General features: G+C 38.7%; 1 protein-coding gene and 1 long non-coding RNA gene across 2 annotated transcripts in view; both read right to left on the bottom strand.

Moving 5' to 3' along the window:
* Window positions 1–484: 484 nt before the first annotated feature.
* Window positions 485–24,975, bottom strand: part of LOC126758423 (uncharacterized) — a 57,556-nt gene continuing 33,065 nt past the window's right edge. Inside the window, exon 2 of the long non-coding RNA XR_007666847.1 lies at window positions 485–4,118. This is a non-coding gene — a long non-coding RNA (uncharacterized LOC126758423). The remainder of the gene's footprint in view (window positions 4,119–24,975) is intronic.
* Window positions 1,308–23,912, bottom strand: LOC126758403 (sodium-dependent neutral amino acid transporter B(0)AT3). Its single transcript, XM_050472660.1, has 11 exons — window positions 23,277–23,912; window positions 17,559–18,021; window positions 17,058–17,374; window positions 14,671–14,848; window positions 14,379–14,570; window positions 10,706–10,940; window positions 9,076–9,428; window positions 8,806–9,009; window positions 8,591–8,748; window positions 8,255–8,518; window positions 1,308–8,195 (listed from the first exon to the last, which is right to left on the bottom strand). The coding sequence occupies exons 2-11, from the start codon at window positions 17,652–17,654 to the stop codon at window positions 7,997–7,999; spliced, it is 2,196 nt and encodes a 731-aa protein (XP_050328617.1). The 5' UTR covers window positions 17,655–18,021; window positions 23,277–23,912; the 3' UTR covers window positions 1,308–7,996.

The following is a 24,975-nucleotide window of genomic DNA, read 5'->3' as shown; positions in this document are numbered from 1 at the left end:
GCATAAACTTTTGGCAATACGAATAATCGTGTTTACCGTAACATATCAACCGACACTGCTGAAATATTAGCCAGTATGCCGCCCATTGACATTCAGGGAAAAAAACTTCAGCGATTACATCAGCTATCAGCACTCAAAACAGTATCGACAAAGACAGAGGATAGGAACAAAAGTACCAAAATGTAGGAGAGTGGTAGCAATGCTCATCCAAAAGACGCTGAACCCACAGACTAATACCGGACATCCAATCGTGGATAGACAGACGACGTGGGGATCACGATTTCCATTTGACCCCTATACTTACTGGTCTTGAGTTGGCGGTAGGTTAGGTTTAGCGGATTAAAGTTTCGCGCTCCGGATTGCGAAGCTTTCCCACTAATATAAGAAGATCTCTTTCAATGGTTCAAAGTTTTACTTCTCTGCTTTTTCCTACATGCAATTCAAAGAGATTTTCTTAATTACTTATCTTTATTAATGTAATAAGTATTGTTTCGTTTTCTTTTATTGTCTTCAGTATATAGTTTAGTATTTTTCACTTTCTCATTCTCTTTTATTTATACAGTTATAAATACAATTTAGTGTTACTCATTGCATTGCTTTCGTTTATTTGTAGTATATATGTATATGCGTGTTTCTATGTACTTGTATGTATATAAGTGCTTGCATTTTATACTAGTAGCTATGTATGTTTGTATATAAATACAATTGGGAGAGGATTAGGTAGATATACATATGTGTGAATATTTCAACATTTCAACAACTAAAGTATGGAACTAAGCACTCAAAACAACATTTCATCGAACATTGCTAAATAAATTAATTTCTGTTTGTATGTATAAGTTTAGTATATATATTAATCTTCATTAAAATGCTAACAATTGAATATATTTTGTTTATGTTTAAAAGCAATCAACACCTTAACGCATTTGTAATTCGATTAGACACATTCATATGTATGTATATGTATGTGTATAATATAGAGTGTGCATGTGTTTATGTGTGTGTTTGCGGAGTAAATTTTTATTCGCAACATCAATAACAATTAATTATATTTAAATAGGCATTTTTTCTACAAATATATACGCATGTTTGTATGTAATTAAGGTATCCCATATTTGGTGTGTGTATGTATATAGTTAGTAGGTATGTATTTGTTTTTGGCTTTTGTTTCGCTTCTTAGTACTTATACGCAAAAACTTAAAATTTTAAAAAAATTTTTTCAAATTATTTGATATTCATATTTATTACTTAAAAGTTACATGAAGATTTAATTTTTGTTGCTTTTGTATTTTTAATTATTTGTTTTTTTTATTCATTATTTTTTTATTATTTATTATTTATTTTTTTATTTTTTATTATTTTTAATTATTATTATTATTTATTATTTACCTTGGGACTTTGCTTTTATGCGTACATCAAGAGTATGTGAATGCAGTAAATATAAAATACAAATACACGGGTTAATAATAAAATTCCTTACGAACACACAGCATGAATAATTTTCACTTACAGGTGAATGGCAAAATTTATGTTTGTAAATCGTTCAATGGATTAAGTTGGCTTTATATTTAAATACCTATAATAATACTCTTAATAGTCTTGTTGTTTTTGTTATTATTTTGTTGGGACACATTTTTAACAAATACGAATTATTAACTCCAAATTACTCAATGACGTCTATTTATTGTCTTAAGTTGATGCACATATGTAAATATATATGTATATGTACATATGTACGAGTATGTATATATTTAGGTATTGTAGTACACTTTAGGAAACTTTCGATTCCTTAGAAGTGCAGCGTGAGATCACAAGATTACTATGCAGTTAGTTATCTGTTTAGATATGATTGGGTGATATTGTTTGCAGCGCCTATGAAAAATAACAACTTTTTTCAAATCTGTAATACCGCAAATAAAAACTACGAATATGGAAAGCAGCCTACGTCGAGTTGAGTCGGTCCGTTATTTTCTGTAACAAAATTTTAAAGTTTCGTCATTAACTTAAGAGTGCTTACATTCGAAAGATCTATGTATTGAGGTCTTACAGAGAGCGATAAATTTTGCCGAAATTTTGCAACCAAACAAGAAAAGACAATAACTTCGGCTGCAACAAAGCTATAATACCCCGAATACAAGCGAATATTTATTTTGGCGACATTAGACATTCGAAACGCCTTCAATAGCGCAAGGGTGGTCATGATGGTAGCTCTAAAAAAAAATGTTAGAATTCCCGATTACCTCAATGCAGTGGGGCGGAGTTATCTTAGTAACAGAAGACTGCTATACCAGACTCAGAGATCACGACCAATAGAAGTAGCATCAAAAGCAACTGACGGAATATTAAAAGTTGAAATGCCAGACGAATCATATTTAATCGGCTACGCGGACGACATAGCAGCAGTAATCACAGCCGGACACACAGAGGAAGCCCGAAGAAAGCTGAATCAGGTCATGATTCGGACGAAAACATGACTCGACTCACGTAACCACCAGCTCGCTACAGAAAAAACAGAGCTACTACTGCTGACGAATAAACACATTCCGTCTTACTGTACGAAGCAGATATTTGAGAAGATGTGCTAAAAAAGGAAAACCGGCGACTTCTACACAACACACCTGTTATCCGGACATGGTCAGGATTATTGACCTGCAAGTGGCACATACCGTTGCTGTGATGACAGCTCTGATGATGCGGAAGACATTTTTCACCCCTTCATCCAAAAAATGCTATAATATCCTTCACAGAAGCATTTTTATATCATAAAAGTGTATAAAAAGACCGTTATCATAGTTTTCATTGGTTAGTTTAGATAGCAGCTATATGCTGTAGTGGTCCGATCTGACCAATATGTAACGAAGATGTCAAATCTCTCGACGATATCTTGCCAAATAAAACTTGTGTTCGATCCGTCAGCTTGTATGACAGCTATTTCTTCGAAGATTATAGTGATGTTTTGGATAAATTCTGTGCTAATTTTCGGGCAGATATCTTACCAAATAAAAAAGTTTGACATTTAATGACTTGAGTTGGATCGGTCAGTTTGTATGGCGGCTTTACGATATTGAATTCTGATATGAGCACTTCCGGCAAATAAGCAGCTGCTAAGTAAGAAAGGGACTTGTGCAAAATTTCAGATTTTCAGAATTTTTGGTTGTTCATCCATGCAAGTATATTTTTGCCAACAAAATAAGTTGAAACTGCATTTTACTTGCAATATCTGACCACATCTTTATATAAAATACATTGAACTAAAGGGGACTTCTTCGCTATTTAAACAAATCGTTTTTTTTTTTTGTTGTATATTTCTAGTGTTGACATAAGTACTTAAAGGATTTAATCGAAAGCATTTTGAATATTTTTTTTCGACTTCTACATTTTTTAACTTTAAAACATTTTGAAAAAATGCACTTCTTTAAGTCAGGTTTGTAAATACTCAAAAGAGCTTGCATTATTGAAGTCATGACTGGGATTACAGACATTAATTTAAATCAAATTTGGTTTCAAGGTTCTATAGCTCAAATCTATTGCTGCACTAGCAATAGTGCATTTAAGGACGCGAGTAAAGAAGGGCTAAGTTCGATCGTAAACGAACATTTCATACATTTGCAAATTGCGATCAAAGCCGGGGAAATACCTTCAGCTCGTAAGGTTTGTTACTTATATGAGGTCTGGAGCAATGTTCAAAGAACTTATCCTTACACTTAAATATACACATTTTTCTAATATACACTCTCTCAATTTCATTAAATAACTCGCACATTCGTCGATATTTGTAGTGTCGTAGTTCGAAAATATTTATATTGGAAAATCTTTATAAGGAAATTATTGACCAGTTGCAGCCCATTTTTGACTCAAGCTTATATTACTATCAAATAAACATTTTTCCCGAATTTCAATAACATATCTCACTGATAGATCGAGATTTTCGGCAAAAAGTCAGTCATACGCACTGGAGTCCACGTATTCGGATTGTGTAAAATTAAATAAAATAAAATAAATTTTATACATTAATTGAATCGAAAGGGGAGGTCTAGCAAGTGATGTCTTTTCAATTTTTTATGTTGTAAAGTATTGTCCAGCACTTGAACCGCAAATCCCGGTGAGGGACATCGTTTCTCAAATAAAAAAGACTATGGTGCGTAGAACTTTATTTTGAAAAGCTAGAATTACTTTCAAATTTGAATTCGCTGCACTGCCTAACATTTTAATGACATACGTCGAGTTCGGCCTAATTATTACATTATAAATTAGCAACTTACTCTTCAGATTGACTTCAGACCGTCATTGTGGAGTCAGAAGGAAAGGTTTGCTGTATAAAGAATGTACATATTGCACAGAAGCGAGTACGCTGCCTTGGAGCACGCGATCGAGAACAGATCTCAAATCCGGTCCGGTTGTGCATATAACACTTTAGCAGCAAATAATAAAGCATTGGTAGTTTTTCCTTTAAGTTATTTTGATGAACGTTGTGATCATATGCGCTCAGTGAACATATCTACAACTTTTAAGGCGTCTATGAACGGTAGATAGATTTTGTTGTCAGCTTTTAGTACTAAGACGACAACCAGAAGTTATTGGGTCTGGACGAACGCCAGTTAAAAAAAAAAGAATTATAATCACTTTTTTATAGGCCAACTCTTCACTCAACTTAAAATATATTGTTCTTATATTAAATTAAACTATAATGTTTGAAAGAAAATTGCACAATTATTGCCATTTCTATTGGCAAAAGAACCGACTGTTCTAGCTACCGATTTTCTTTGATCACTTTGAAAATATTAGCTTTAAAACTATTCATATACATACGCTTCTTCTAGCATAACAGAGCTACTTATGTTTAAATATGACATATGTATGTATATATACTAAAGCATATGACACTAATTAAATGTACATATGTATATATATTATATTTTGTACGTACAACAACATGCAGTCAAAAAATGGTATAAGCGTATAGAACAACCAGGTATGAGTTATATTAGAGAATACAAAAAAATCGCTTAATTATGTTCCAATTTCGTAATTTCATTATTAATTTATTTGTTTAAGCCGCGAGTGCAATGGCATGTATGTATATATATTTATATGTACCGACATATACTCGTATACTAGAGAACTGAAAGTATAACAATTTTAATTTACGTATAATTATATGTACGTATATGTATGTATTTGTGCATCTGAGTGAGTATGTAAATGTTTGCAATAGGATATGTCATTTCCAGTGGTATCGGATAATTCAAATATGCGCACACATGTCTGCAGTGATAGTTTAAGCTTTGCTGCACACGTTTGGTGACAAGCATTACAAAAACAAAAACTACAATATTTTAACAAGGCAGCAATGCCTGCACATTCATCATTCTTGTATGTATGCTATGCTATGTTAGGTTATGTTATGTTGGGCGGTGTGGAGTTGCACGTTTCAAGTATTTTTTGCCTCACCCGACGCGTGTACGGTGTGGTGGTCATTGGTTATTTTAGACACACTTTTGGTGAAACCTATGTCTAGTTGGGAAAGGTTTTACGCTTTAACAGTTTTGTTTAAGTTTTTAACAATATTTTTTAAATAATTTTTTTTTAACGAGTTGATATTCTTAGGCTGTTGGTGTGTTGAATTTCAACCGAGGTTTATTTTCGAGAAATAAAAAAATATTTGAATGTAGCAACAATGGATTTCAAATATTATAATAACAAATCATAGATTAAATTAAATTTCCTTAAATAGTTTTTGTACATATTTTAAATACAATACAAGAAGGCATAAAAATTTAGTCTCATATATAAGGGATATAAAAGAGAGATATATGTATAGTCTTCAAACAGGTTTCAAAATCACGTTGAAATCCAAGTAACATTGAGCCAGAATTTGTTTTTGGTAGTAGGAAACAGTTAGCAGTACCGTTATTTAGTTGTATTAGGAATAACCACATTGTCTCAAATAACGGGTGATCCAAGGAGAGGCACTTCTTTCAATAGCCTTTTTTTTTTTGACAGATCACGCGTGAGTCGTGTCAAGCTGTTATGTTCGCTCAACTTATGGCCAACATAATCGACCTATTGAGCGTACTATTCGCAACTTCATCATCCACCTTGAAACCTAGAATTCATTATTGGATAATATTTGACCTCGTTCAGCACGCAGTGAAGAAAATATAGCAGCTGTAGCTGACAGTGTACACGAAGACCGTGGAGAGTCGATTCGGCGCCGTTCGCAGCAACTCGGACTCACGTACGGAACGATTTGGTGCATTTTACGTCGGGATCTTAAATTGAAAACTTACAAAATACAGCTTGTGCAAGAACTGAAGCCACTCGACATTTTCAAGCGGCATCGCTTCGCTCTTTGGGCTTTTGAAAAGTTCCAAGGAATTCTGACGTTCTCGAGCCAAATTTTTGTTCAGCGATGAGGCCCATTTCTGACTCAATGGATATGTAAACAAGCGAAATCGCCGCATTTGGGACGAAGAGCAACCTGAAGATATTCAGGAACTGCCATTTCATCCGAAAAAAACAACGGTTTGGTGTGGTTTGTGGGACGGTAGAATCATCGGTCCATATTTTTTCAAAAATGATGCCGGTGAGAACGTATCCGTCAATGGCGACCGTTATCGCACCATGATAACCGATTATTTGATGCCTGAAATTGAATCTCGTGATATCGGCGGCATTTGGTTTTAACAAGACGGCGCTACTTCCCACACGTCGCATCAATCAATGGATTTATTGAGAGAACATTTCGGTGAGCAGATAATTTCATGTTTTAATATCACACCGTTAGACTTCAGGCCTTGTACCAATCAAAATGCTCGAACGAGTCATCGAAAATTGGATTCAACGGATGATCTGATTCATCTGAGACGTAGCCGCGACCAACATTTGAAAGATATAATCTTCAAAAAAGAAACGTTCTTTCGAATAATAATAAACATTCCCTTTTAAATTTGAAGTTTCTGTGTTTTTTTTTAATGTAGTGATCCTCGCAATGGATCACCCAAATGATCACATAATGTGTTCAGAGAGAGAAACATTTAGAGATTAATTAAGATAGACTTGTAAGTAGCAGTAACTTAAGTTGGCTTAAGTTAATGGCAACCATTTGCTGCCTTTCAAGCCACCAATTTATTCTAATCTCGACACACTTGTAGTTATATAGCTTTATTTAACAATGCCTTTGTTCAGTTCAAAATTAATTAAACCTACATAGACCACTAAATCTAAATTAAAATTAATAAGAAAAAAAATAAAATAGTTTTAAATAAAATTGAAAATATTAGCAACCTCGGTCGTATAAATACTTGTAGAATCATAATCGGTGGCTAATTTGAGATTATTTTTTGGAGGATTATTTGTTAGAGCTCACTTAATACTTAAGTCAAGTTCAACTAAGAGTTTTTTATGGAAAATCTAATTTCCTTTAGGCGCTAAGTATTTGTATCAGTGTAGCTTTTGTTCAAGTATGCTCAACATTATTATTGTCCTTAACTTTTATAAATACTTTAATATATGTACAAGTAGATTCTCTTGTCTAAACTTATGCCTAAACAATGCGCTACTTTAAATTATTGTCTTTAAGTGTAATTCTACAGAATTAACTTATATTATATACTCTTGTATAGATATATTTATGTATAATTTATATGTATATATATATAATTTATTTCATGCTTAACGTATTATTGTATAGTTGAGTCACCAAACCATTTTTTTTTGCACCAAAACACCAAAAATGCAGATTTTTTATAAAATAAAATGTTGATAACATCGTCCTTTTCTTACTTATTTTGTTTACTTCATTCGTTCTACTAATTTTCGCATGTTCTATCCGCCTTCTTTCGTTTTAAGTATATTCTCGACGGTTTCGTGTGAGTCATTAATAAATATGTACTTCATTTTATATATACCACTCGTTTCAGCATTTTCATCACACCTTTGTGATCTTCCTCATATTTTTTATTTTTACGCTTTATTCCTTTGCTTTTTTGTATATTTACTCCTCTTCTTCGAGCGATTTCTCTGGCAAGCCATATTTTGGACAGCACATGCCCTCTGTGCCATCCATATTGAAACAAAATATGCTGCGTTCGATTTCGGTAGGTTCGTGTGGCACAATGCCGTGCACCTCTTTGAGCTCGGCTTCTGGGAACCAAGCAGGATCTGTGTCTTCCACCACTTTAATGCCACATAATCTAAGCAGGAAATACATATTTCAGTACACATGTAAAAAATGACTGATGCTCGGACATACCTCAGTATCGCCACGATCGGTATCCATAATATTGACGATAGTATAAGGAAAAATGCAATAACAATGCACCAATGAGGCCACTCAAGCTTTTCGGTCAGCCCTTTAGCGGCTATCCAAGCGGGATAACTGCTACCCTCGGTAAGTAGTTGATAGAACGAGGCCAGCAATATTGTGATCATGGCAGCAGGTGAGAGATACTTCCAGCATAACATCCAATATAAGCCGGGACGCGAACCAGTCATCATTTCAATGTCGTCGGAGAACCTGAAATGTTAATAACCAATAAAAGAATGTAATCAAAGCCCTAAAATACGTTGTATCTAGAGTCTGCCTCACCTTCTAACACCGTAGATATAACTGATCGACAGACATTCGAAGAGCGCAATGATCAGAAGCGGGAAGTTGCCAGCAAAACTGTCCATCAGCTGAAATATATAGCTTCCAGCGCCGTTAGCAAAGCACATTGAGATTAAACAGCAGGAAAAGCAAAGACCCTGTAATGTTACAGAAAAATTAATTCATTCAAAAATGTTCGGTTTTGCCTTACTGACCCCCACAATCCATTCCTTGGGTAGATTTGGAAATAGCTTCATATCCACTAGCGAGGTTACGACGCCTTCCAGTGTGCCGAACTGTGAATCGATGCCGAGTGTGAAGAGCATGAGGAAAAACAACACGGCCCAGATTTGAGCGCCAGGAAATTGATTGATCGCTTCGGTGAATATGATGAAGGCCAAGCCGGTACCTGAAGCGCTCTGCAGCCCAAAAGTGTGAAAAGTTTATTTAAATAAATTAAATTATTTATATATGCCTAAACTCACGTTCGCCAGTTCTTTTTGCAGATCACATACTGGTAAATTTGTGGTTCTATTTTGCGCGATCAAACTTTGGCGTTCCTCGTTGCAACGATCAAATGTTGATGTGGCCTTGAAGCCGATCACCGAGAAGACGACAACTCCAGCAAACATCGAAGTGCCACAATTTGTGAGAGACACTAAGATGGCATCTCGATAACAATTATTGTTGGCAGGATTGTATGAACTGAAGGCGATCAAGCCGCCAAACGCAAGTCCGAGGGAGAAGAAAATCTGCGTGCCGGCTTCTAGCCAAACAACCGGGTCAAGTAGTGTTTCCCAGCGTGGCGTGAAGAGATGTGCCACACCTTCTGAGGCGCCTGTTGGAGAAAAAGAAGTGGGTGGAGGTGTATTAATTTTCACGAACTTATTTGAAAATTTAAAGATATTGGTTTGACTTATAACAAATAGTATAAAACTCTAATCTAATGGAGTCAAACGGAGTCTGCAATGACTCCAACGATATTAAACCGCTCGATTTTGGAGGCCGCGCCACAGGTTTACGACGCCAAAAATTTTTTAAATAACTTGATTGCTTCGTTTTCTGTATGTCATGTAGCGGCGTCTTGTTGGAACCAAAGGTCATCAATATCCTTCAAGTCAGGCACGAAGTAGTCATGACTAATCCCAATGACCTTAAAATTTATTCCGGCTTCTCTTTCGAAAAAATATCGTTCAATGATTCCTCTGCCTACAGAGTTTGTCCGGAAAGTAATAGCACTGAGTCGATTTAAAAAAACTTATTGAACCAATCGTAAAAATTCTTTTAGAACTGTCAAAATAGGCTCCTTCCGCGTCGATGAGGAGCTGCCAGCGTCCAAGTATTGCAGGCGTCACGGAAGACATTCTCCGAAATAGCCTTGAGAGCCGAGGTGCATGCTACTTGGATCCCCTCTTTCGTCTCAAAATGCTTGCCTTTCATCGCACCCACACTCACAGGAACACGTCGTGCGAAAATGTTTGGCCTGACTCTCCAGGTGCTTGGAGACAACTGACCAGCCGAATCCAGTCGGTGCATACACGCTCCGAAGTACTGCGGAAGAAAATCAGTCCTATTATTTTCCGGACAAACCCTATAGCGTGGTCCTGTTGAAACCAGAGGCCATCCACATCAACATCCACCAATTCAGGCACGAAAAAGTCATGACTGGTTCCACTGGCCTTAACATTTATGTCGGCTTCTTTTTTGAAAAAGTATGAATCAATGATTCCTCTGCCACTTAAAAAAGTGAATTTTGGAGGATGTAACAGCGTCGATAATGGCTTGTGGATTATCATCACTTCAAATGTTTATTACGTACTACTTGTATTTAACCAAAATTGAGTTTCGAAAAAAAAACAATATTCTTCTGCAAAATCTTTCCCAAAGGAAATGAGCACCGGTCTACATATTTGTTGGACGCGATGGCGGATAAACTAATTCGGGTCTTCTATGACGACCCATATATTCCGACAACCAAATTCTCATATACTTACATATATATATATATGAATGTATGAGCATTCACACACGTTATTTGACGCTTCGTTTACTACAAATTACTTTTCTGTGAACTTTTCATTCATCGTCTCTATTTTATGCTCTTTAAACACTCACCTTTCAACGTAATGCCGCGAAAAAAGAATATTATGAGCACCACATATGGAAATATGGCAGTCATATAGACAATTTTTCCCGACGAAGTAATTCCCTGCACCATACAGATGTAAACGAGAAACCATGAAACTATTAACGCTATAGCCATGTGATAATTAAAATTTTCTGGCTCATTGACGCTTTCGGAGCACTGAAGTGTGGTGCGATACCAGTAGAATTGCGTGGGTGAAGAGGCCTGGCAAAATGTAGACAAATATTTTCATATGAATATGATATGCTTATAAAATAATATGTGTCTATGTATATGTGTGTGGGTTGATATATTGGTAATAAATTTAATTGTGGTAATTGTAATGTAAATATTTGCATTAATTTAAACTTGGAGCTATAATTATGCGGCAGTGCGGTTATGTTTGTAGCTAAATTTGTATGATAATGTTAAGTATGTAAGTCACTTAATTAAGTAAATTATTACTTTCGAGTTCCTTCTATCTTTAGTATTTGCTTTCAAATACTTAAAAAATCTAAAAATTAATTTAGCAACAATGTCAAGTTTAACTGGTTTAGCCAAATATTTTTTCCGACTAAGGATACAAGATATTATGGGAAGAAAAGGAAGGTTATTGATGTTGAAGTGACAGAAGACACTCCCCAATAAGCTGTTCCCACGACAGTCGGGTTTTTGTCCGGCCAAGTACTATCAACTCGACAGAATTCTGTGGCTACAACAACAACAAAGCCCCAAACAAATTTGAAAAATACGAGTACTGTGCAATGGACAGTTTCCGCCAGGAAAAAACGGATTTCTTCCGGCTACCGACCCGACTGAAGTCGGTAGGCTGAGACTGCTATACGAAATCGTTCCAGTTTTACTATTACCTTTCGTAGATCAGAAAATTTGCCGGCTACTATTACGTCCGATGTCCGTTCATAAGAAAGCTATAAAATTTCATCAAATCAGCAGTAAGTATGAGTAATTAGGTTAGGTTAGGTCAATCTAGTAGGCCAATAAGCCACGCATAGACCAGTTTTGGTCCTTTGCGATACCAGATGGAGTTCACTTGCTGGGTCCATAGATTCTGCGCCTCACTATCGATACCTCCTGCAGTGTATTATATCATGGGGACCCCAGATGCTTACGGCGTAGACTTGTCAATGCAATTGTTTCCCTGGTGCCTTGCTCTAGACATTTCCTGCAGTCTTCTCGATCTGGCAGCCCCATTCTGCGGGCGTGTGTTGACACAAGACAGTGATCAGTTGATATTCCCATCATGTTCACCATGTCTCTTCTATCGCGTGCCAGTAGGAATTTTGTGTAATTCCGATCTACCGTTTTGCACATGATTTTTGCAGTTTTGCACCCAAGTAGCTCGTTTCATCGGGTTCTGATTTTCTTTACCATGCTTCTCGCAAGATCGTCGTATAGACAATGCATGTGTTTCCTAATGTTTATCACGTTTTCGGATGTTAGCCGCACACCATTCTTGGCAATCTCGTCCACTATATCGTCGCCATCGAAGCCTTTGTGGCCTGGCACCTAGTATAAGTGAAGTTACTGGCAACACTTTCCACTGCTGCCCTGCCTCCCAAGACACTTCTGGCTGATATGCGATACGAGGTTACTGCCTTGATTGCTTCTTGGCTGTCTACGTAGATATTTACTCTGGAATTGCATGCAGTCGCATTAGAGGCCAGTTCCGCTGCTTTCGCAATAGCAAAGGCCTCACCGTAAAATATACGGCAGTGGTCTGGCAACTTAAAAGGTTGCTTATGCCTAACTTCGGACAACGTCCGGTGTGTTTTACGTGGGCACCTGCTGACGACAGCCTTACTCCACGGCGCTCAAAAGCACAGCGGATCAAATCAATGCGTTGATCAGCGCCCTGAGAATGCAAAGCATTTTCAGTACCAATTGGCAGTGTGGAATGGACACACTAACCACCTTGGTAGAGTTCGAGGCCCATCTAAAACCTCTGCCGTGCTTTGGGTCCGACACCCGGTTGCAATGCAACTCCACATTCAACTGACAAAGTCAGTTCTTCCCGCGATTTAGGTTTTAACCACAACCACCACGATACTCCCCGAGTGGCCAGTCCGCACGAGCAGGTTGGAGCGAACTCCAAGGGCTCCTGCTCCCCGTGGAACCAGAATTAAGTCTCCGGTCAGACCTCGTAGCCGAAACTACTACCAGTTGAGCTTCCATACGGCTCTGGACTGGTGGCCAGGGGTTGGACCCCATACACACATCACTTACACACACCAATCATACAGAAACTAACCCTAACTTCCAGCTAACCGCCTTGGCCGCTTAAACAGTTCACGTGCAAATGACCCTAACTGTTCAGTATTCCGACTAGTGGAGATCACACCACTAACATCTAATTGTCCATCAGTCCAGCTAATCCCCATACCACCCAAATCCCTAATGTCCGAGTACATCGGGCACTCCGCAATCAAATGCGACCAATTTTCTAACCCCGCCCCACAAAAACACCCCGACGTATCCGAAAGGTGCCTCTGATGCAAAAATGCATTCAGAGGTCCATGCCCCGTAAGCAGGAAACCCAGACTCAGAGAAAATCTGAAGTCTAGGTTATCCACAACGAACCCCACGTCCCGAATGTACTCGTACGTCACTCGGCCGTTAGGACTATTGTCCCAACGTTCTTGCCACCTACACCTAACCCTCTTGCTCCTCTTGCTCCCTAGATATCCCTCCCCTAACTTCGGACAGTATACTCCCGCACCAACTCCATGATTCATTTTCGAGCCATCAGTATAGATGTTTAAAGTGCTGCGCGTAGCTAAACACCTTTACGCGAGCCATCTTTTTTTCTATGTTTATTTTGAACTTTCCTTCCCAGTTGAAAAGTGGGGTCGTGTAGTCGGTGTTTACCCAACCGTCATTACCCAACGCACTATGCTCGAAGGTTCTAAGTATAAGTTCTTCTGCAGCCAGTCGTCCCGTCAATTTTTCTGCGCAGTTTTCAACGAAGAGGTCCTTAGGTGGCAGCTTTAGTACCAGTTCAAGAGCCACCACCTGTCCACCATACTGCTGCACCGTGGAGTAGAATTGGTCTTACAAAGGTGTGTAGCACCAGTGCACGAGAGAGTGAGAGAGCCCTCAATGAAACGAAGTTTAAAATAAATATTTGGATCTTCAGATTATATTTTGGAACTGTGGTCGACTTGAAAGTTTGAAAAGTGTATTAGCTTGTTGATATAATGCTCTTAATTACACGTGGGGGTTTTCAAGAATTTCGTTAGGTTCATAAAATGTTTTTTATATCCTGTTTTCTATCTTCATTCATTTCCGTGAGTGGATGGTGATGGTTTGTTTGTAATTGAAGATTTCAATGTTTCAAAAATAAAGGAAGTTTAGCCTGTTGAACTAATTAAAATCGTATTTTACTAATACATATGAATATAGTGCTATATACTCTACAGGGATGCCAATTAATTAAATTTACTCACGATTCATGAAGTCAACGCAATTTATGTAGTTTTATGAGCGCTCGAATGAAGGATGATTATTGTTCGCCTTCATGTGTATGTGTGGATGTTTGTACATATGTATATGGGTATGTTCATAATTATGTCAGAGCATAGTGTGGCAAATGCGATAATCTGGATGCATGTGTGTGAGTGTGCTCTATGTGTGTTAGCTGCTTACCACACATTCCGGCTCATGGTCATAAGTGTAATTGGCATAGAGGCGTGTGGGGCAATCGGCCCACGGCAAAGGTGACTCAAAACTGTGCAACAAGTATATGAGGCACCAGGCAATTATGGTATTATAATACAAAGCGACGATATAACTGACAACTGCGGATGAGATGCCAATGCCGCCCAAATACGGTGAGACCTATGCGACAAAAGAGTGAAAGAGTAAGCGGTACTTAATTGAATAAATAAATTATAAGAGCATTTATTTTCTTATTTATTATATATGCGGCTTCATTTACCTGGCTCCATACACCAATCGCACCCTTGCGCAGTCGTTGGCCTACAGCCAATTCCAGATAGAATATCGGCAAGCCCTGTATGCACAGCATTATGAAATATGGCACGAGGAAAGCACCGCCGCCATTCTTTTGCGCCAAATAAGGAAAACGCCAGACATTACCCAAGCCAACGGCATAGCTAGAATTGTTAATATTAAATACATATTTTATTTCCTCTTTTTTCGTGAGGATTACATAAGGAAATGATATTAATAGTCCTACTTAGAAAGTGCTTTTTTTATTCTAAATTTTTGGATATGTTAGAATCCAGAGGGCAACACCAGAAGAGTTTATTGATTCATCAGCTCTTTCCTACTATTTAAAGTACCAGTTTTTGGATAAATTATTTGCTTAAACATTGGAAAGTTCTACAAAAGATCTCTAAATGACCTGTCTCCACAAAACTAATTTTTATTAACCTAGACTAACAGAGAGGTTCAAAAAGTCATGGCAGACGAAGTCACCTTAGCTTCAGAATGCATAAATGTATATTCCTTTCAAAACTAAAAAGGTCGCATGCATCTAAATCTGGAGATACGGAGAATAGACCAACAGTTCGTGGACTATTCGAGCTATTTGGCCGTAACGGCGGAGATGTAAGCTGGTAGGCTCTCACGGTGGGATATTATTTCTTTTACAAAAGGATGGGATTTTCTCCAATTTGCGACGAATCCTTTTGGAGGATGGAGTCATGTCTAAAAGTTCACGCAAGTGAGGAAAGTTTTCTGTGCGCCATTCACTTGGGAGCGGCCAAAAACGATTATTTTACATATGACTCAAGGAGCTTGGTCTTAGACCAATTATGCTCTGGGTAGCCAAAGAACATCCGTTTGAAGGCGAGCTAAAGTGAGAAGACGAAATATCCCTCCCCAGAGTTGTGCGCTGGGTTTGGGACCCGCCACGTAAAACACGGCCTCCAATGAAAGGGAAACAACAGCCTCGGATGTATACCGCGTAAGTGTTGTCTACGCCAATAAAAACGAATCCTTTTAATAATGCGGCATAGTAGAGTCCTGTGACCGTTTTGCGTTTCTCGAGATATTCAAAGTGGGGCACATCTTGTATCTCCTAGAGAACGGAAGTCATCACCTTTGCTTAAGATTGGACAGTCTTTGTCTTCTTCGGAACAAGTGGGGGAAGTGTCCTGTTGCATTCACGATATGACCCACGCGATCTCATTAGATGCCTACTTCTTAGCTAACTTTTACAGCTTCAGGTATATGCCAATGTGCAGTGGTTCAACAAAAACCGAAGTGCGAACATATTTTAATCATTACCCACTTACAATTTTAAGGTCGGAAGGAGAATCTTCTTATCGCCTTTTGCAATATTCTCTTTTTTACCAATTCTAGTTCTATTTTCCATATCATTTATAGAGCTTGGCCTTGAATGAACACGTAGACATGAATAACAAAGGGCGGTAGCCTAAAACTCTATCTGTCAAGTCAGAGAGATTTTGCTGCTATACGCTCCTCTAATTACTCCGAATTGGTCTCTACTAGATAAAGGCATTTGAGTATGTCCAAGTTTTAATGGGAAGCCAATTCAAGGGTTCAATAGCAAGGACCCGTAAAGATTGGTAGGTAATATTACTAATGCTAATTTATTTATAGACCACGTTCAGCACGCAGTGAGGAAAATATAGCAGCCGTAGTTGAGAGTGTACACGAGATGGAGCGACTTGGCGCATTCTACATCGAAGATCCGACGTTTTCGAGCCAAATTTTGTTCAGCGACGAGCCCATTTCTGGCTCAATGCAATAACCAAAATTGCCGCATTTGGGACGAAGAGCAACCTAAAGAGATTCCAGAGCTGACATTTCATCCAGTGTGTGGACATTAGGTTTCATCAAGATGATGCCGTTTCCCACACATTGCATCAATCAATGGATTTATTGAGAGAACACTTCGGTAATAAGAATATTTCACGTTTTTGGCCGGTCGATAGGCCACCAAGATCGTGTGATATCACACCGTTAAAATTTTTCCTGTGGTAAAATTGGAATTCAATAGATGGACCATCTGAAACTCAGCCTCGGCTAACATTTGAAAGAGATAATTTTCAAAAAATAAATGCCAAAGAATGTTCTTTCGAATGATAATAAGCATTCCCCAATAAGTTTGAAGTTTCTGTATTTTTTTCTTTAAAAAAGTAGATAACCTCGAAATGTAAAAAAATAAAATTATTATTTTCACTTTGTACACAATTATTCAACAGTTTTGTACAACCACTCTCATCGACGTCAGCTTCATAACACTTCGCGGTTATGTGAATGAGCATAAATACCAGTAGAGTGTTATTTCCACGGCTCTTAACGCCATCAATGTCGCTGTCACACTTCACTTACCCTATTGTGGCGAGTAGAAACATGATTTTGTTGTCCCAACTTTCACGTTCTTCACCCTCCTTCTCGCCCTCAACAATATCCTCTGCTTGTGCCTCCACTGTGGCCGAGACCGCTGCGACAAGTTCTGCTTTTGACTTGCTCGTGCTCGCCTGCGAACCGAAACCGTCCGGTTCCAACTCTGTCGATTCGTCAAAAGCATCGCCGAGAAACGCCTGATTAGTGGCACCATACATGGGTTGATGGTGGTGGGTGGGATGCGGATGATGATGTGTGCCGCTGGTATGGTGTTCTTTGGGTACCAAGCGACCGCGCATTTCCTAACGAGAATGCAAACAAAAAAATAACAGCAAAGTCAAACAAGTTGTAACAGTAAGACGAGGAGTTGAGCTAACGAAGTAGCTAATTAACAAAGTTGATTAAAAACGAACAAGCACTTCCTGAAATCAAACCCTTGGATAAGGCGCTTAATTGGGCAGGGAAGTCTGCCTGTCAGCTACTCACCCGTAGTTCCAGTTGATCAATGCTCTTTTGACTTTTCAATACACCACCGAAGTCTCGCGAACTCTGTCGCCGCAAAAGCTGTGCGGTATTCGCCATTTCTATTTCGGTTTTGAATTAGTTTTGCTGGTTTATACCCGTTTAGTCAGTGTTGGTTACTTTTTTCGTTTAAATGCGTTGTTTCAGGTTTAAAATTGTTGTTTTTGTATTTTCTTGTTGCATTTATTCTTTTGTGTTTTGTTGTTTTATATTCAGCAATTGTTAAGTTGACCGTTATGGTTTTTAATGCGAGTTATTGATTTTCCATCCTTTTAACTATAATTGATTCACTAAGCAACGAAGCGATCTTTCTCTCTTTACAGCTTCTAATCACAAGTGGTGGAATTTTTATTAGTTCTTCGTACGATTAACCTTTGTTTTCTTGCAACTTGCATTTTGTACTTGGAAATCTGTTATAAGCAACCAGCTGGCATTTCAGTTAGTGAAAAGAAAGTATCAAAACAAGCAAAGAAGGAAAGTTATAGTTTGGTTACAATTGAACAATCTCATATTACTCATCTTAGAAATTTCGAAATTTCTGATGCTGTTCAAGAAATTTAATTATTGAGTTTTTGTTTCATGAAACAATCAGTTTTATGAAGCTAGAGCTGAGTTTGCTTCGGGTTACGCACATACAGCAGCTTTATTGGCCAAGTCGACGCTTGCCAAACACTCTGTACATATAATTTAAACAAACGTTTTATAGAAAACACCGTTATACAGGAAAAATGCACAAAACATATAAATTGTTCGGAGAAAACTGAGAAAGTTATACGGACCAACATAAGTCGTTTGGCTCGATAGTATTGGAAAAGATCTAGTCAGCTCAGTAATATACAGTTATTTAGGATGCGTAGAGACTAAAACTTTGTCAAGTCTTTACTCTCAGATTTGTCCTGTAGATGACGAAATTCAGCACTAATTTTATTACTCTTTATTCACACTTCTTTCACCATCCTGGGTACAATTTGGTATCCAAGTTAGTTGTATTTGAAGATTTGTGATTAAATCCGGACGCTTCGTTAGGTTAGGTTTGGTTAAATCGATCTTAATAGGGATGTAAATTAGATAGCTTTGAATGTCGGTCCGTTGTGTTATCTAAATCTTCTATTCATTATATCATAAGACCCTTAAAATCGACAAAGTCACACATCACAAATTTGTTAAGACGGTTAATATCAGTTTCGGCTATGTCTCTTGGTTCACCGAAGGTAAGACTGCTAAAAAGCTTCCTCATCAGCCTTGCAAAGACTGGACAATGAGGAATAAAGTGCCTGAATGTTTTCACCTCACCCTCCTCCATACAACTTTGAAAAATAGCGTCCGTAAAGATGTTTAGCTTTACCGCATGAATGCCTATTGAACAATGTCCAGTAAGAAGCCCTACTTTTGGGACAACTGTCAATGTGTTTTACGTGGGTATCTGCCTACGAAGGCTCAAATCCACGGTGCTATCTATTGCTAGTAGCACATAGATCAAATTAATGCGTTGATTTTACTTTTGGGACAAAATGAACTTTACTAAGGGAGATGTCTTGCGTTCTACTGTAGGCCAAACGGACCTTACAGTGTCACAGAAGGGAACCGTCGACCGCCGCTTGATAAGCGCACGCGAGGTCCATTGGTCCAGTTATTGAACGCAAGATGGCAATGGTAATTCAACTCGTTCCCATTAGCTCGTCGACCTTGCAGTCGCCAGCGCACCCAAACGAGTCTGATGATACTCTTTAGCTTAACGTTAGTATTGCCGCGCTGCTGTCGGAATGAATGCCTGTCTTCTTAAAAGGGGCTGCACTTCGCAGCAGTGCGTCTACGCACACCGTAATAGCTGCCATTTTTGCCTGAAAAATACTAAAAGGTCCTACGTCCTAGAGCTAAAATCGGCGGAGAGCCTCTAACTCCCATTCCAACCTTTCCTCCCAGCTTCGACTCATCTGTTAAAAAGCGTCTCTTCTCCAGTGACTGTTTCACTTCCACATATCTCCCGTTGGTATGTGAGCAGTAAAAAAGCCGCCGTGATTCCGGAGACTTCGATATGCCCAGCCTTAAGCCTTAAAGCGCACTTCGCAGTTATGCAACTGTCCGTAATGTTCACAGTGTGTAAAATGAAATTAAGTGATGTTGCTGGGTAGTTCGCAGTGCACCGAGTTTTGTATGAGAGCCGCGACACATTCAAGCTTCTTAGCAAGCGTAGCCTTTTCCAGCGCCCTCCTCCAAACAAATACACCAAAGAACATTATAGGCTTGTCCTACAGTTTCATAGGGCCAAAACACCATCTTTGATGAGAGTTCCACCCCTTTTTCCCAAAGCTCCTCTGCAGCAATATAATGCCACCTTCTACTTTTATTCCTTCCTGCTTTCTCAACAATGTTTGGCTCCGTGAAAGCTTTATATCAAGACTAATAAGTTGATACATGAAGATTTTTTCGTTTTCAGGAGTTTTGACATCGAATTTTTGAAACAATTTTGTCATCATTAAAATTGTACAAGTGTGATCTCTCGTTCGGGAATTAGTGACGAAAATCCTAATGTAACTGAATTACAGTACAGGTTTGTTCGGAACGGATTTTCTTCCACCGCGCCTGTACTTCGGAGCGTGCGCGCACCGACTGGATTCGTTAGAGGGCGTTTCTTGCTAACGAATGAGCGGTAAATCTACGTTAGAGATGTTTGATATAATCAAGCAGGCTTACCCAGACGTTGATTTAGCAAGAAGTGGTGTGTTTCGTGGTGCCAGGCCTTTTTGGAGGGCCGGGAAAAGGTCGCTGATGAAAACAGTCGGAGACCTGCGACTTCGACAAACACCGACAATGTGACTCGTGTGCGCAAAGTTTTGAACTCAGACCGTCCTCAAGAGACTCAAACGAAAGGTCAATCGGGTCCGACAAGACGTCGCAGCCGATTGGAAGTTGCCCCACGACAGCGCCCCGGGTCACACCGCCTTTCTTTCATGCCCGCTCCACAGCTCAGCCGATGAAAGGCAAGCATTTTGAGGCGACAGAATGAACCTCGGATATTATTTAAGTGATATATCCGAATATATTGTTAATATACATATACATATATATTACCCAAAGACAACAACTGCAAAGGCCTTTTAATTTAATCATCTATATTTACATTACTCTTCCAACTACTATCAGTCTAATCAGGCAAATAACACGATTTGAAAGCAAAACACTGAAAATGAGTTGAATACGGACATATTTATTGATTTGATTAGATTAGCTCAACCCGGATGCCATTAATGTCAAACAAATTGCAATGCATTACTCATACGCCCTGTCAAACCTACAAATACTTGTGATAAGTATGCGCATATAAGTAATAGGTATGAATACGCTAATAATCACATGCGGTTATAGTGTATACAAATATATGGTAGGGGTTGTGTGCTCTGATATATTCATACACATATGTATATGTATGTGTTTAACCACACACAATTACTGCCCATTTAGTGCAGCATATGGCTCAATTCATTATTTATTTTGGCCAAATTTGTATAGATTAATCATAATTTTGATTCAAATGTTCATAGCGTTCCTAGGAGAGAATGAATAGAAGTCGAATGAATATGTGATTTTCACAGTTATCGGATATTTCGTAATTTGTACCACACGTAATAACATAGTACATCATCGTCAATAAATGCGATGTAATCAAATTCTGTTGTCGTTCAGGAAACTATTGATCCCTTGCATAAACTAATATCGCCAGATCGTCATCTGACCTATCGTGAGATAGAAGCAACTATAGGCATTAGTAGGACTAGCATACAATTAATATTGCCGAAACATTTCACTGTAAAAAAAATTGTTCACGTTGGATCCCACACAATTTGTCAATCGGACAAAAAAAGACTCGTGCCGATTGGTCGAGAGAAAAGTTAAAGAAATACGTTAGCAGTGCCTCCAAACACATCTATGACATCGTAGCAGGTGATAAATCGTGGATTTACGAGTATGCGTCCGAAAGTAAAGAGCAGTCGATTGCTTCGGTATTTCAAGATGAGCCGAATGATTGCCTGTTTTCTGGAATAATTGGATATATTGCAACCCTCTCACTAGAAAAATGCAGAAAAGTAGATCCTGAGTGGTACATAATCATTTTTTGGTTATTGTTTTTCAAGAAATGAGAAAAGTCAACCGCCGAAGACGAATCACTCTTCACCACGATAATAACAGCTCTCACTCATCGACTGCACACTGCATTTTTGAGCACTTAAAGCATCGATTTGATGATCGCCCGTATAGTCCTGACTTGGCACCGAATAACTTATTTTTATTCCCGTTCTTAAAAAATAAACAGTAGGTCAAAGTTTTTTGACTCCTGAAGACGCGGTTGATGCATTTAAAAGGCATGTTTTGGAGATACTTCAATCAAAGTGACAAAAGTGCTTCGACAATTGGTTCAAAAGCATAAAAATATCGATAAAATGATAAAAATCGTCGAGTCCGACCGGAATTTATGAACTGATCTAAAAATGAACCGAATTCGATTGAAACCTGAACGACCTTTTTTTACAAAAGGTTTAAATGAATTTACGGTAACCAATTATCGAAAAAACAGAGAATTTCTGCAAATCCAAAGTTATTTAATGCGACCAACTTTGCAAACCAAAGTTATAGCAGCTTTCTCGAATTAATGTATAGTGCTTTCTGGCGTAACTATGGTAAATATAACACTGGACGAGTATCAGTATAATATCTACAATGACAGAATGATATACCCGAAATCAACGAAATAATGAAATTTCTAGATTGCGGTAGTACTGCAGCGCCACGGGAAATGTAACAATTCAGCTGAGGTATAAGTGTTTCAAACGAGCGCCATTGAAGGCGATGTGATCCAAGTAGTGTAAGCGGTTACAGAATCTAAACGACAGAAGAAAAGGATTTGTGTATGGTCTTTAATTGATCTATCAAAATAAATGGTGTTCCATTCTTAAGATAATTTTCAACATTAGAACAAACATCTTCTTCTTCTTTATTGACGTAGACACCGCTTACGCGATTCTAGCCGAGTTTACGCGCGCCAGTCGTTTTTCCTTTTCGCCGTTTGGTGCCAATTGGAGATTCCCAGTCGATCCTTCTCCACCTGTTCTTTTCAACGGAGTGGAGGTTTCCTCTTCCTCTGCCTTCCCCGGCGTGTACTGAATGTTACTACGTGGACCTATGTGTAGAAATTTATGCAAGTGAGGAAAGTTTTCAGATTGACATTCACTTGGATGTGGCCAGAAATGATTCTTCTACATATGACTCAAGCACCTCACGACTTTCGGTCTTAGACATATTATCCTCAGGTAACCAAAAAACATCCGTTTGTAGGCGAGCTAAAGTGAGAAGGTGAAAAATTCCTCACCAGGGTTGTGCGCTGGGTTTGGGAGCCGCCACGTAAAAAACACCCCCAAAAAAAGGAAAAACACAGCCTCGGATAATAAACCCCACTTTTGATTAGAACAAACATACTTTCCGAAATTGTCCCTCGTTAGTTTAAATTCACCCAGTAAATTTTATTTATTAAGCTCGGAAATATTAAATTCTCCTTCAACACAAGTCACACACTTCAACATCTTCGCTGCTGTCGATAAAATAGATGTAAACATACTTGTGGGTGTGACTGTAAATATTAACGAGTATTGAGGTAGACCTAAGTTATTTCGAATAAAAAATGACTACCTCACTCTCGGCGTCTTACGCACACTCTTTCGTTGCTCTTATGGTATATTTTGCGTTTTGTTTTGCTTTCACTTTCTTCGCTGAAGCGCTGTTCGTTTCATCAGCGCTATGATCAAACTTTCACCCACTCAACACGTACACTGAATGCTTATATAACATATGAACTAGGACTGAACACCAATTCACACGCTCCGAGCCAGACATACGAGCATAGAACGAGCGCGTTTACAAACGGATATAACACGCAAACGGTTGGTGTTAGGATCGAAGGTACCGAAAATTCACCGAAATTTGGGACGGTCAATAAAAGTGACGACGACAACGACGACGACGACGACGTGAACGCGATGAAGCGACGAAAGCGCAAATATGCTTTGAACTTTTATGGACGGGAAGCTGGAGGTGTGGTGCTGCCGATGGTTATGGCTGTGGAGGGAGGTGCAACAAATAGTTCAACGCTTGCTGAGCACTTGCAGGCGAGTACCGATAAACAAAAACGCCAATTAAGTGGGCGGTGCGGGCGCGCGCCTTCGCGTGACGAGACGTTGAACAAGTGAAACAGCAGCAGTGACGTTGCGTTAATGAAAGCGAGTGACGCGCAAGGCTGAATTTCGACTAATGCAGGCGTACGCTTGATGGACTAACTCCTCACACAAGAATGTGGGCACCACATACATATGTATGTGTATGCACATGTATGGGCCCACAAAAGTGAAAACGACAATTAGTTTTGCCAACTGGTGGGTTTGGACGTTGTGTGTCAACCGTTATTTCACTGCAAGCGCACAGCACAATAATTGATTTTCAGCGCACAAAAGTGAAAGGACACAGCCGACCGTGCTGGAGACCAACGCGCACGCACCCACACACCCACACAAATGAAAAGCGTATAAGCGGGTGTTTGCGTAACACTCTTCGCTTCGAAAACTTTCTATTTCACGAGCCAAATATTTACGGCGTATTTTTCAGTGTGCATTTTATTTATGATTTTCTTCATACACTCAATTGGCGTAGATAGTATTTTCCGTTTTGATTATGTGTATAATAGCGTGTCGATAGGTGGATAGACTGCGTGGCGTTAATGGCGGAGGACCAACGGCGGAGACAAGCGAGTGTCACAAAGTGTAAAGCGAGACTGTTAAATGGCCAGTCCAGCTAGCGTTAGCACTACCGAAGGATGTGTGTGCGAGCGAGTGAAATCAGAATAACGAGTAACTAACCGAGTTACTCGTATGTGGAAAAACGCAGGAAAGCAACACAAGCGCAAAGTAACGTGTCGTTGATAAGAACTTGTAGCTGTAATGGTGTTTGATTGTCAAAAAGCAGGTGGCAATGGAAAGGGCGATATCGAAACGTGGAAAATCAAAAGTAAATGATATGAGCGATAACCGAACATAGAATGAATCAGTAATAAGTGGGGCATGACAACCGCTGTATTCGAGTAAGATGAATGAGTACCTGCAACTCGTTGATGGGAGTTTAAATTATAAATTCTTAAAAGTGAAAAATTATTGGAAATTAAGAGGCGGCTCCAAACAGGATATTTTAAGAAAAGTCATTTAAAAAAACATTATATTTTTAGGAACCGAAACGTACACGACTTTTATCCGGCCAAGAACAGATATTTCGACGATGTAACTCTCCGTTCCTACGACAGTCGGGTCTACGGATTTTTATCTGGCCATAACTGTCAACTCGG

Source organism: Bactrocera neohumeralis, chromosome 5 (assembly GCF_024586455.1).
Source record: "Bactrocera neohumeralis isolate Rockhampton chromosome 5, APGP_CSIRO_Bneo_wtdbg2-racon-allhic-juicebox.fasta_v2, whole genome shotgun sequence".
NCBI lineage: Eukaryota > Metazoa > Arthropoda > Insecta > Diptera > Tephritidae > Bactrocera > Bactrocera neohumeralis.
Note: the sequence above shows the minus strand (reverse complement) of the source record. Positions and strands in the feature narration are given on the sequence as shown.